Source organism: Dasypus novemcinctus, chromosome 19 (assembly GCF_030445035.2).
Source record: "Dasypus novemcinctus isolate mDasNov1 chromosome 19, mDasNov1.1.hap2, whole genome shotgun sequence".
NCBI lineage: Eukaryota > Metazoa > Chordata > Mammalia > Cingulata > Dasypodidae > Dasypus > Dasypus novemcinctus.
Window position 1 is genome coordinate 78,271,689 of NC_080691.1, and position 13,853 is coordinate 78,285,541.

At 35.3% G+C, this 13,853-nt stretch overlaps 1 protein-coding gene across 1 annotated transcript in view; it reads right to left on the bottom strand.

Annotated features, from left to right (window-relative positions):
* Window positions 1–2,045: 2,045 nt before the first annotated feature.
* The window catches only part of LOC101440025 (putative adhesion G protein-coupled receptor E4P), a 45,901-nt gene continuing 34,093 nt past the window's right edge, over window positions 2,046–13,853 (bottom strand). The window contains exons 10-11 of the mRNA XM_058281063.2: window positions 13,622–13,802; window positions 2,046–2,201 (exon numbers count right to left, since the gene is read on the bottom strand). Of these exons, the coding sequence (XP_058137046.2) occupies window positions 2,046–2,201; window positions 13,622–13,802 (337 nt within the window). The remainder of the gene's footprint in view (window positions 2,202–13,621; window positions 13,803–13,853) is intronic.

Sequence of the window (13,853 nt, forward strand, 5' to 3'; positions counted from 1 at the left end):
CTTCAAAAATATTGAAATTAAAATGAACAAGCCATCTGGGCAAAATATTACAGTTGAGCAACCAATGGACCTGCCAATAACCTGGTAGGAAAAGCTGGGGAATGTATTACTTTAAAAATCACCCATGTATACTGGGAACCTTTAAATGCACATACCCAGAGTAAGATTCTTACTCAGAAAATGTCCGAGAAAACCCTAAGCTTTTATCCATGGTGGATATTTAGCCTGTAGCAGTGAAGGCTAAGACAAAGTTGAATTTGATAAGGTAAATTTTGAAGAAGTACCTGATGCAGGGTCATACCACAAAGACCTGGAGAGATTTCTTTACTTTTTTTTCCTTGCATTTTATTTTTTGACTCCAAGTAGCTAAGAAAATATCTACTAAAACACTAGCTAGCCATTAGTTAAAGAAACCCAAGCTTAAGAGGTCACACATGACAAAGAATACAGTCCTTCCAATAAATCATTTCAAAAAATCAGAAAACATCTAAATTTCACCAAGAAACAAAAAAAAAGTCAGTAGGAAGAGGGAGAATTTGATTTCCAGAGTTACCAAATTAAAATACTCAAAATATGCTGTTTTCAACAACAAACAATCAGTTACTCAAAGATATCAGAAAATGTATCCCACTGAAATGAAAAACAAAAAATGAAAATAAACTATCCCTGAGGAAACACAAACTTTGGACTTAATAGATGAAAACTTTAAATCACCAGTCTTAAACATGGATATAATCGGTGAACTAAAGGAAACTATTGATTAAAAAAAAAAAAAAAAAAAAACTAAGGGAAACTCAGGAGAAGATTATAAAGAGATAGAAATTATAAAAAGGAATCAAATAGAAATTCTAGAGCTATAGAGTAAAATGACAGAAATAAAAAAATCACTAAAGAGTTTCAACATCAGATTTGAGAAGGTGAAGAAAGAACCAGTGATTCTTTAAGATAGGTCAATTGAAATCATCCATGCTGAGATGTACGAAAAATGGGAAAAATTGAACAAACCATAAGAGCTCCATGGGAACCAAGAAGTATACCAACATAAACATACAGAAAGATAAGATGAGCTAATAAACAATTTTAACAAAGTCGTACGGTACAAGATCAATGCAGAAAAAAGTCAATTGTATCTCTATACATTTTTAATGAATAATCCAAAAAGTAAATTAAGAAAAAAATCTATACAATAACAAAAAATACTTATAACACTTAAAAATAAAATTTACTATGGAGATACAAGAGTTGACCACTGAAAACTATAAAACTTTGCTGAAAGAAACTAAAGAAAACCTAAATAAATTTAAAGATAACACATATCCATGTATTGGAAGATAATATTGTTAACATGATAATCTCATAAATAACCTACAAATTCCATGTAATCCCTATCAAAATTTCAATATCCTATTTTTTCAGAAATGGAAAAGATAATTGTAAAAATCCTAAGAAAATTTGAGCAAACTCAAGTACCCAGAACAAACTTGACAAAGAATAAATTTGGGGGACCTGGGCTTCTCCATTTCAAAACTTACTACAAAGTAAATTCACTGCTTTCTGTTTTACTACAAAACAGTTCACTAGTGACATAAGAATAAGCATATAGATAAATGTTATAGAAATTAAAGCCCAGAAATAAAGTCACATAACCATGGTCAATCAATTATCAACAAGAGTGCCAAGACCATTCAAATGGGGAAAGAATACTCTTTCAAAAAGATTTTGCTGGAAAAACTAGATATCCAGATGCAAAAGAATAAATGTAGAATCCTACCTCACACCATATATAAGAATTGACTGAAAATTGGAATTGTGGGAAGATGGCACTGTATTAGGCTAGTAGGACTCAACTCTCTCACAAAAGCAATAGAGAATAAAACAAAAGCTGTCCGAGGACCTGCTTTGTGGTTCAGCAGACCAGGAGAGGACACTGCTTCTCAACTCCCGGGGGGGTGAGGGACAGAGAGATGAAGAACCCAAACGACAAACATGAGTTACCAAACACTTGCAAGAACCAGTAAGAGCTCCCCTCCCCCACCCTCAAGATTTTAAGCTGGGGTAAAATCCCTGGCTCCCTGCAGCTGACTGTGAGTGGAGCAGACATCTTCTCCCTTGTCAGTTGTTACAAGGGAAAAGGAAGCAGGGGGAGTCAGAGGACTTTGCTTCAGGGAATTTTTGCGAGCATAGCGCACTCTGAATCTCAGCTTCGCCAAACAAAAAGACAGTTAAACAGAGAGATACACTTCTGTGGAAATATTCACCAATGAGCACCGTCTGCTGACTGGCTGGAAATTGCATGGACAAAAACTGATTTTGGGTCTTGTTATACTCTATCCGCTTGGAGAAAATCTTCATCCCATTTGTGAGTTCCTGGCACAATTGTGATAACTTAACCTGGGAAATTGTAGACTTAGAATAAGTCAAACCAAATATAAAGAAGAGCTGTGATGACAAACATATAGGCAATAGAGAGAAATTGGCCATGAAAGTAAATTAACCAACATATTCAGATGCATAGACATCAGCAAAAAATTACAAGTCATAGTAGGAAACAGGAAGAGGTGGCTCAGCCAAAGGAATAAACAAAATATCCTGAAGAGATAAAGGATGTATGACAATTAATCAAGGATAATCACATGACTCTCCTATATCAAATTACAGAATTGAAAGAAAATATGATTAAAGAGATAAAGGATATTAAGAAGACACTGGGTGAGCAAAAAGAGCAATTTGGAAGCCTGCAAAGCAAAGTAACAGACCTTATGGAATGAAAAACATGATATATGATATTAAAAATACATTACATTGCAGAATGGACACAACCAAGCCAAGGTCCACAGGAAGGAGGAATACAGTAAGGATTAGAGTGGACTTAATGATATTTTTTTCAGGAACTGTTGTGGTTAATAATCGAGAAAATGTGGCATTGGTGTGGAAAACGTGGCCATGGTGGCTGCTGGGTGTGGGGAATGGGAGGAAGAGATGAGATGTGGAGGCATTTTCGGGACTTGGAGTTGTCCTGGGTGGTGCTCCAGGGACAATTGCCAGACATTGTATGTCCTCCCATGGCCCACTGAATGGAACGTGGGAGAGTGTGGGCTATGGTGTGGACCACAGGCCATGGGGTGCAGCGATGCCCAGAGATGTACTCACCAGATGCAATGGATGTGTCATGATGATGGGGGAGAGTGTTACTGTGGGGGTGAATGGGGACCTCATATTTTTTGAATGTAATATTTTTTAAAAAATGAATAAATTGAGTAGAATTTGGAAAAAAAGAAAATGAATGGATAAAGAAACTGTGGTATATACACACAATGGAATATTATGCAGCTGCAAGGAGAAATGAAGTTATAAAATATTTGACAACATGGAGGAAACTGGAGAATGTGTTGAGTGCAGCATGCCAGACACAAAGGACAAATACTGTATGATTGCATTACTATGAACCAAATACATTGTGTAACATATATGATTCAAAAAAAATTTATATGTATTCATTACATTTGAGAAATGTATGCTTTTATCCAACTGTGTTTTCTTTTAATTATCTATTGTTTATATTTTCAATTATTAAATGTAAAATAAAAAGATATTTTATGATTCAAAAAAAATACATTACAGAGGAAGCAGATGTGGCTCAAAAATTGAGCTCCCACCTACCACATGGGAGGTCCAGAATTTGGTCCCCAGTGCCTCCGTGTCTCTCTCCCGCATGGGAGATGCCAGGCTTAGTTTCTGATAATTCCTAAAGAGAAGACAAGCAGATACAGAGAGCACATATGAATAGACGCAGAGAAAAGACAGTGAGCACAATGAGGGAGGGATAAATAAAAAAATAATAAACTTTAAAAAATATATTACAAGCACACAAAAGCAGATTTGAATTGCTCAAAGACAGAATTAGTGATTTGAAAAACAGATCGTCTGAACTGGAAAAAACAGGAGAACAGAAAGAGAAGAGAATACAAAAAAAAAAAAAAAAAGGAGCAGAGTCTCAGGGAATAGAATGACAACACAAAATGAACAAACATATGCATTATCAGTGTCCCAGAAGAAGAAAATGGAAAAGAGGAAGAAAGAATAATTGAGGGAATAATGACCAAAACCTTCCCAACTCTTATTAAAGACATAAAGATCAATATTCAAAGACAATGAAACCCAAACAGAATAAATTTGAACAGACCTATCATGAGTCATCTGCTATTCAGAATAACAAATGTCAGAGATTAAAAGAGGATTCTGAAAGAAAAAACAAAGCATCACATACAAGGGAAACCCAATAAGATTAGGTGTCAACCTCTCATCAGAAACCATGGAGGAGGGAAGAAAGTGGTATGATATACTTAAGGTAATAAAAAACAAAATCTGCCAGCCAAGAATTCTGTATCCAGGAAAACTGTCCTTCAAAAAAGAGGGTGAATTCAAAGTTCTCACAGACAAACAAAAAATGAAAGAATGTTACCAAAAGACCAGAATTACAAAATATACTAAAGGAATTGATGCAGAAAGGAAAAAACACAAGAGACTTGGAGAAAAGTGTAGAAAAAATATTAGGAAGTATAAATTAAAAGGTAAAAGACAGACAATAATATAACAATAGAAAACCAAAGGAAAAAATGGATTAAGTATGTAATTCCTTTACAGTAATGACTTTGGACATTAATGACTTAACTCCGCAATCATAAAACATCAATTGAAAGAATGGAGTTAAAAATATGAGCCATCTCTCTCTTGCCCACAAGAGACTCACCTCAGATGTAAAGACACAACCAGGTTAAAAGTGAAAGGTTGGAAAAAGATGCCCCACACAAATAGCAACCAAAAAAGGGCTGGAGTAGCAATACTAATATCAGACAAAATAGAGTTTAAAAGCAAAACTGTTGAGACAACCAGCAAGATGGTGGCAGAGTAAAGAGCTCCTAGACTAAGCTCCTGCTACATGGCAGTTAGTAAACACCCAGAGCTAACTGAAGCACCTGTTTGGAGGCAGCAGGAGACCAGAAGAGCATCCTGCAACATCCTTGAAGGAATGGAAGGAGGAGAATGCCCATCGGCAGAGAAGATTCATATGTAGAGCATTCCAGGCCAAGAAGGCTTGGACCCATTCTCCACCAGAGGCACAAGCATCCTTGGAATCTATTCAGCAGCTGGAATTGGAAACTCCGTTTCCAATAAAAGAGGGAGGAAGAGACAGTTGGGCACCAACTTTAGCTACTGATTAGTAAATTCAGCGGGATAAAGTATAATTCTAAGAACAGCTAAAGTTTGCTACAGCTGACATTTTGACTCTGCTCCCAGCATGAGGGGAAGCCAGGCTCACTGAAAAGCATAGTGATGGTAGGAACCAGTATTTCACCCAAATTACTCCACACAGATGTGACTCTGCCCCTACTCCTGGTAAAGGAGAAAGTTGGGAGAAACTTCATTGTTCTGTGGCAATGAGGACAGCTTGAGGTTCGACTGCTTGCAGCACCATCTACATTATTGGCTTCTACTGCACAATCATCAAAGGAGAAAAGGCAAGAAATCCCTAAACTAAAGAGGGAAACTGCACCCAGGAGAAATACTCTAGTAAGCCAGATGCCAAGACTCCAACAAAAAATTACAATCCGCACCAAGAAACAGGATGATATGGCCCAGAAAAATGTAAAAGATAAGCCTACAGATAATAAAAAGGAGTTAAGACAACAAATCAAAGATGTTCAAACAAATATCTTTAATAAATTCAGTGAGATGGCTAAAGAGATTAAGGATAGTAAGAAGACATTATATGAGCACAAAGAAGAATTTGAAAGCATAGCCAGAAAAATAGAAGATCTCATGAGAATGAAAGGCACAATAAATGAAATTTTAAAAATACACTGGAATCATAAAATAACAGATTTGAGGAAGCAGAAGAAAGGATTGGTGAGCTTGAAGAAATGGTTTCTGAAAGTAAACATACAAAAAGAACAGATGAAGGAAAGAATGGAAATATTGAACAAGGTCTCGGGGAATGAAATGACAAGAAGAGACATGCAAACATACATGTCATGGGTGTCCCAGAAGGAGAATAGAAGAGAAAAGGGGCAGAAGGAATATCTGAAGAAATAATGGTAGAAATTTTCCTATCCCTACTGAAGGACACAAATATCCATGTCCAGGAAGCACAATATACTCACATCAAAAAAAACAAAAACAAAAAAAAACAGAACTGAAGAGACCAACTCCGAGATTCATACTAATCAGAATGTCAAATGCCAAAGACAAAGAGAATTCTGAAAACAACAAGAGAAAAGCAATGCATAACATGTAAGGGATACCCAATAAGATTAAGTGCTAATGTCTCACCAGAAACCATAGAGGCAAGAAGACAGTGGTGTGGTATATTTAAGATACTACAAGAGAAAAACTTCCAGTCAAGGGTCTTATATCTGGCAAGACTGTCTTTCAAAAATGAGGGCGGGATTAGAATATTCACAGATAAAGAGAAACTGAGAGAATTTCTAACCAAGAGACCAGATTTTCAGGAAATACTAAAGGATGTGCTAGTGCCTGAAAAGAAAAGACAGGAAAGAGATGCCTGGAAGTCTAGAAATGAAGATTTTATCAATAAAAGTAACTAAAAGTGTTAAAAGAGTGGGTAAAATAAAATATGACAGATAAAACCCAAATATTCAGAAATCAACTTAACCATTGCTGTAAATAAAGCACTTGTATTCAGAAAACTACAACTCAATGTTAAAATTTAAAAAAAGACCTAAATAATTGGAAGAACATTCCATGCTCATGAATTGGAAGACTAAACGTCATTAAGATGCTAATTCTACTAAAATTGATAAACAGATTCAATGCAATCCTGATAAAAATTCCACCAGCATTTTTTAAATAAATTGAAAATATGATTATCAAATTTATTTGAAAGGGTAAGGGGTTCTGAAAAGCCAGAAACTTCTTAAAAAGGAAATGCAAAGACGGAGGAGCCTCATCTACAGACTTTAAATCATATTACCTAACTACAGTGGTAAAAACTGCATTGTAATGGCATAAAGACACATATTCCAATGGAACCAAACTGATGGTTCAGAAACAAACCCTTACATGTATAGTTAAGTGACTTTTGACTAGCATGTCAAACCCATCCAGCTCAGGCTGAAGAGTCCATTCAACAAATGGTGCTGAGAGACCTGGATATCCATAGATAAAAGAAGGAATGAGGACCCATATCTCACATCTTATACAAAAATTAACTCAAAATGGATAAAAGAAAACTAAATATAAAAGCAAGAACCATAAAGCTTCTAGAAGAAAATGTAGAAAAATATCTTCAAGACTTCATGGTAGGTGGTAGATTCTTAAAGGAAGCACAAGGAGGACTGAGATGGACTGCTGATGTTTAATGCATGTAGAAATTTTACTTAGCTTTACTGTAAAAGTGTGGCAATGTAGAGAGTGGATCGTAACACATAGTAACAGGTAGCTTATAAATGGGGATGTGGCTGAAAATGGTAGTCTAGGGAATATGCCAATTGACAGAATGCTTACAGAATAGTCTAGGAATTGAATAGCACAGTTAACACAGAGGATGAGAATTGTGTTTGATGGTACAGATGGAAGAGTGTTCTTTGTTAGCTAGAGCAAATGTACATCACTATTACCAAGTGGTAGAAATGTGAAGAAGACTGGGAAAAGTACAACTGGAAAAACCTATCAATTTGGTTAGCAGTAATAATGTAATATTCTTGCATCTAGGCCAAAGATGTACTGTGTTGATAATGGGGCAGTATATAAAACGTGTGCTAAATGTACACTATGGACATGGTAACAATAGGATGATCTTATTTTATAATCTGTAACAAATGTTCCATCACAGTGTAGTGTATTGATAGAGGGGTTTTGTTTGGGAATTCCGCACACATGCATGATTGTTTTGTAAATTTACAACTTCTGTCATAAAAAATATATTTAAAAAATAATAATAGGGTAGGTTGAGGAAAAATACACCAAATGTAAGATAAGGACTATAATTAGTAAAATTTTGACAATATTTTTCATAATTTGTAACTAATATCTCATGACAATGCAAGGTGTTAGGACTCCTATATGATATTATGCATGTTTGCTTTGTAAGTTCACAACTTTTACTATACACTTATTGTTTATGTATATTCATAAATAAATGATATAAAGATAATGATAATAATAGAGTAGTTTGGGGGAAATACTTTGGTTAGTAGTAATATTTTGATGACGCTCTTTAATCATTAGTTAAAAATGTTTTACAATTATGCAAGGTATTGGTGGTAGGATGATGTATGAGAATCTTATATGATATTATATATGCTTGTTTTGTAAGTTCACACATTACTATACAGTTATTGTTTATGTATGTTTATGTATGGGTGATATACTTCAATAAAAATTTTAAAAAGAAGAACTGTTCTAAGGGATAAAAAAGGTAATTAAATATCAATAAATGGGAAATTCACCAAGAAGAAATAACTCTACTAAATATTTATGCACCTAAGTTGAGTGCCCCAAGATACATGAGACACACACTGGCAAAACTCAAGACAGAATGAGATGTTTCTACTATAATAGTTGGAGACTCAAATATACCACTCTCAGCCTTGGATAGAACATCTAGACTGAGGATAAATAAACAGAGAGCTTGAATAATATGACAAATGAACTAGACCTAAAAGACCTCTGTAGAGCAGTCACCCCCAAACAGCAGAATATACATTATTTTCAATTGTTCATGGATCCTTCTCCAAGACAGACTGTATGGTGTGTCACAAGACAGGCCTTAGTAAGTTTAAAAAAGAATAAAATTGTACAAAACAAGTTCTCTGATCATAATAGAATGAAACTGGAACTTGATAATGGGCAGAAAATAGCAAAATTCAAAATATATGGAAATTAAACAACACACTCTTAAACCATCAGTGGGTCGAAGAAAAATTGCAAGAGAATTCAGCAAATGTCTTCAGATGAATGAACATGAGGACACAACATATCATAGTGCAAAGACAGTGCTGAGAGGGAATTTATAACCCTCAATGCTTACATAAAAAGAAGAAAAGAGCTAAAGATGAAGCTCTAAATGCATGCTGGAGTTATTAGAAAAAAAAAAAAAAACAGCACAGTAATCCCAAACCAAGCCAATAGAACTAACAGTAAATATCTGAGCAGATAAATGAAACTGAGAACAAAGAAATGACAGAGAGAATCAAGAAAACAAAAGTCGGTTCTTTGAGATCAACAAAATCAACAAACAACTGGACTGAGAAAGAAGGAAAGAGAGAAGTAGCAAATAAAAAAATCAGAAATTAGAGGTGTGGCATTATTACTGACCCCATAGAAATAAGAGAGATCTTAAGAGGATACTATGTATAACTGCATGACCAAAAAAAAAAACTAGAAAATGTAGGTAAGATGGAAAAATTCCTAGAAAGACACAAACCACCTACACTGGAACTAGAATAAATAGAAGACCTCAACAAAAAAATCACAAGTGAAGAGATTGAAATTGTCATAAAAAATCTCCTCAAAATTAGTGAATGTGGCTAAAATGATTGAGCACCCACCTAACACATGGGAGGTCCCAGGTTCAGTTTCCAGTATCTCCTAAAGAAGATGAGCAAGACATTGAGCTGACACTATGGGTAGGCATGGTGAGCTGATGCAACAAGATGATGCAACAAAGACACAAAGAAAACATAATGAGAGACACAACACAGCAGGGAGTGAATGTGGCTCAAGCAATTAGTTGCCTCCCTCCAAATTGGAGGTCCCAGGTTCAGTTTCTGGTACCTTCTAAAATGAAGACCAAAACACAACAAAAAGACACAGCAAATGCAAACAATTAGTGGGGGGATAAAGTAATAAAATAAATCTTTAACAAAAGAAAACAAAAAAAAGTCCCAAAGATGAAAAGCCCCAGACCAATTGGCTTCACAGGTGAATTCTACCAATCGTTCAAAGATGATATAATACCAAACTTGCTCAAGCTCTTCCAAGAAATTAAACAGAAAAAAAAAAACTACCAAACTCATTCTATGAAGCCAACATCACCCCAATACCCAAACCAGATAAAACTACTACAAAGAAGAACATTACAGACAAATATTCCTAATGTATATACTTGTAAAAATCCTCAACAAAGTACTTACAAACAGAATCCAAAAGCACATTAAAAGAATAGTGCACCATGATCAAGTGGGATTTATCCAAACTATGCAAGGATGGTTCAACACAACAAAAATCAATTAGTACAATAAACCACATTGAAAACATGAAGGAGAAAAATCACATGATCCTCTCAATTGATACAGAAAAGGTATTTGACAAAATACAGCACACTTCCGTGATAAAAGCAATCCAAAAGATAGGAATAGAAGGAAGAATTCTCAACATGGTAAAGTGAATATATGTAAAACCTAGAGCTAGCATTGTACTCAATGGTAAAAGACAGAAAGATTTACCACTATGATCAGGAACAAGACAAGGATACCCACTATCACCATTAGTATTCAATATTGTGCTAGAAGTTCTAGCTAGAGCAGTTAGGCTATGTATGAAATAAAAGGTACCCAAATAGGAAAGGAAGAAATAAGTCTTCCTCTATTCACTGATAGGACCCTATATCTAAAAAATTCCTGAAAAATCCACAAAGCTACTAGAATTAATAGATGAGTTCAGCAAAGTGGCAGGATATAAGATTAATACACAAAAATCAATGGTGTTTCTAAACACTATGCTGTGCAATCTGAGGAGAAAATCAGAAAAAAAGTCCTCTTTTTTTGTGGCACATTCATTGCATTTGGTGAATACATTTTGGAACACTGCTGCACTGCATGGATTATAGTTTACATTGTAGTTTACACTCTCCCCCAGTCCATTCAGTGGGTTATGGCAGGATATATAATGTCCAGCATCTGTCCCTGCAATATCATTTAGGACAACTCAAAGTCCCAAAAATGCCCCCACATCACATCTTTTCTTCCCTTTCCCTGCCCTCAGTAACTACCATGGTCACTTTCTCTACATCAATGCTACAATTTCTTCCATTACTAGTCACAATGGTTCTATAGTAGAATATCAGTAAGTCCACTTTAATCCATATTTATTCTTCCATCCTGTGGAGACCCTGGGATGGTGATGTCCACTCCACCTCTATATTGAGAACGGGCTTAGACCCCATATGGATGATGGATGTAATTCTCCTGTTTGCAGTTGTAGGCACTCTCGGCTGTGTGGTGCAATGATTGACCATCTTCACCTCCCCGTTAGCTGACCTGTGTAAGTCTAATGAACCAGAGAGACCTTGAATAAAAAGGTCAACCTACAGAATATCTCAGCCTACATGTAGGATTATATGTTAAAGTTCTCTTTATAATAGCATTTAATACAACCAAATACATAGGAACAAACTTAACCAAGGGATGTCCCAGCAAGATGGCGTTCACTTTAGTTGGAGATGGAGTTGGTACATCCAAAAGACTTGAATCTTTGGGCTTTCCATCTGCCAACTGGTCCCTGAGCCTTAATGGATTTACAGCACCTACTTTCCAGTTCATTGGACTCACCCAAGAGAGCTAACAAGGAGATGAAGATGAACAACCACCATACCAGGAAACAGAGAGTCTAAAACTGCAAGCACAAGAGTCCCTTCTGTCAGTCATATGGGACTGAAGCTCCTACTCATTTAGAGATGGAGTGGATATCACCATTCCAGAATCCTCAGGATTAGGGAATGAACTATGTACTAAAGTGGACTTACTGATATTCTGCTATAGACACTGTGATTCTAGCAAAGGAAGACCTTTTTTTCATTGACATGGAAGCAGTGGAGGATCTGAGATCAGAGAGAGAGAAAACAGGTGTAATATGGGGGCATTTTTGGGCCTTGGGAATTGTCCTGAATGGCACTGCAATAACAGCTACAGGCTATTATATATTTTGTCATCATCTACAGAATTGCATGGGAAAGGGTGTAAACTACAATGTAAACAATTATCCATGCTTAGTGGCAATGCTCCAAAATGTGTTCATCAATTGCAATGAATGTACCACACTAATGAAAGACATTGTTAACATGGGTAATTGTGGATGGTGTAGATTGGGAATATGGGAATACCTTGTATTTTTTATGCAATATATGTAATCTAAATATCTTTTAAAAAATAAAATAGAAATATATTTTAAAAATTAACCAAGAACATAATAGCAATTTATAGAAATTTATATTCAGAAAATTAAAAAATACATTGCTAAAAGAAACCAAAGAAGATATAAATAAATGGAAGGATATTATGTGTTCATGGACTGGAAGATTAATTATCCCTTAAGTATCAATTCTATCCAATCTGATTTACAGGTTCAATGTAATCCCAATAAAAATCTCAATAGCAGTTTTGGAGAAATCAAAAAGTCAAAAATCAAATTTATTTGGAAGTGTAAGAGGCCCCAAAGTGCCAAAAAGTCTTTAAAAAGAACAACAAAGTTGGAGGATTCTGATTTCCTAATTTTAAAGCATATTACTTTGCTATAGTGGGTAAAACAGCATAGTACTGGCATAAAGAAAGACACTTTGACCAATGGAACTGAATCATGAACTCAGAAATAGACCCTCACATCTACAGTCAAGTGATTTTTGACAAGCCTGTTAAACCCACACAGCTGTGCCCAGTCTACTCAACAAAATTCTGCTAGAATAACTGGATAGCCATATCCAAAAGAAGAAAAGAGGACCCCTATCTCACACCTTATACAAAAATTAATTCAAAATGGATCAAAGAACTAAATATAAAAGTAACAGACATAAAGCTCTTAGAAGAAAATGTGGGAAAGCATCTTCAAGTGCTTAAGGTAGAAAATAGATTCTTCAACCTTACACCCAAAGCATGAACAAAAAAAGAAAAAAATAGATAAATGGGATCTCCTCAAAATTAAACACTCTTGCAATGCAAAGGACACTGTCAAATTGGTGAAAAGGTAGCTGACTCAATGGGAGGAAATATTTGGCAGTCACTTATCTGATACGAGTTTAATATCATGATATTTAAAGAGATACTACAACTCAACAATAAAAAGACAAACTAACTGGCTAAAAAATGGGCAAAAGACTTGCAGCACAATAGCTAAAAGGTAGAAACAATGGAAATGCCCATCAGGAGATGAATGGATTAATAAAATGTGATATATTTAGCCATCAAATGAATATTGTGTTGATGCATGCTAAAACATGAATGAACCTCAAGAACACTATGCTACGTGAAAGAAGCTGTACACAAAAGGCTACATATTGTATTATTCCATTTTATATAACTATCCAGAGTAGGTAAATCCTAAGAGACAAAAAGCAAATAGGGGTTGACAGGGATTGGGGGTTGGGGAAAATGGAATTGACTGCTTAATGCTTAATAAGTATAGGGTTTCCGTTGGGTATGATGAAAATATTTCTGAACAAGGTAAAGGTAATTATCACACAGCATAATGAATGTACTAAATTTAATTTTTATATTATATGAATTTCTCTTCCATAAATATAATTGACACCAATTTACTTTTATAAACTATAAATTCAGATATCAGAACTCTTTAATAGTGAGCCAAGGATACTGGCAGATCAATTTACCTTTTGATTGAGGAGGCAGTGGATGGCGAAGATGTAGATGCCCTGTAGTACATTAATGATGGTGAAAGAATAGGCAATTGCCGATCTGATGGGCTCTGTGACTGCTTCAACCAGAAAAAAGCCGAGGGCCCAAGAACAGCCCAAAATGAACAGCTGAGCAATGGCTTTAAATGTCAGCATCCTGTCAAAACCAAGATGCAAAATGATGCAACTCATCTCAACTCCACATCCA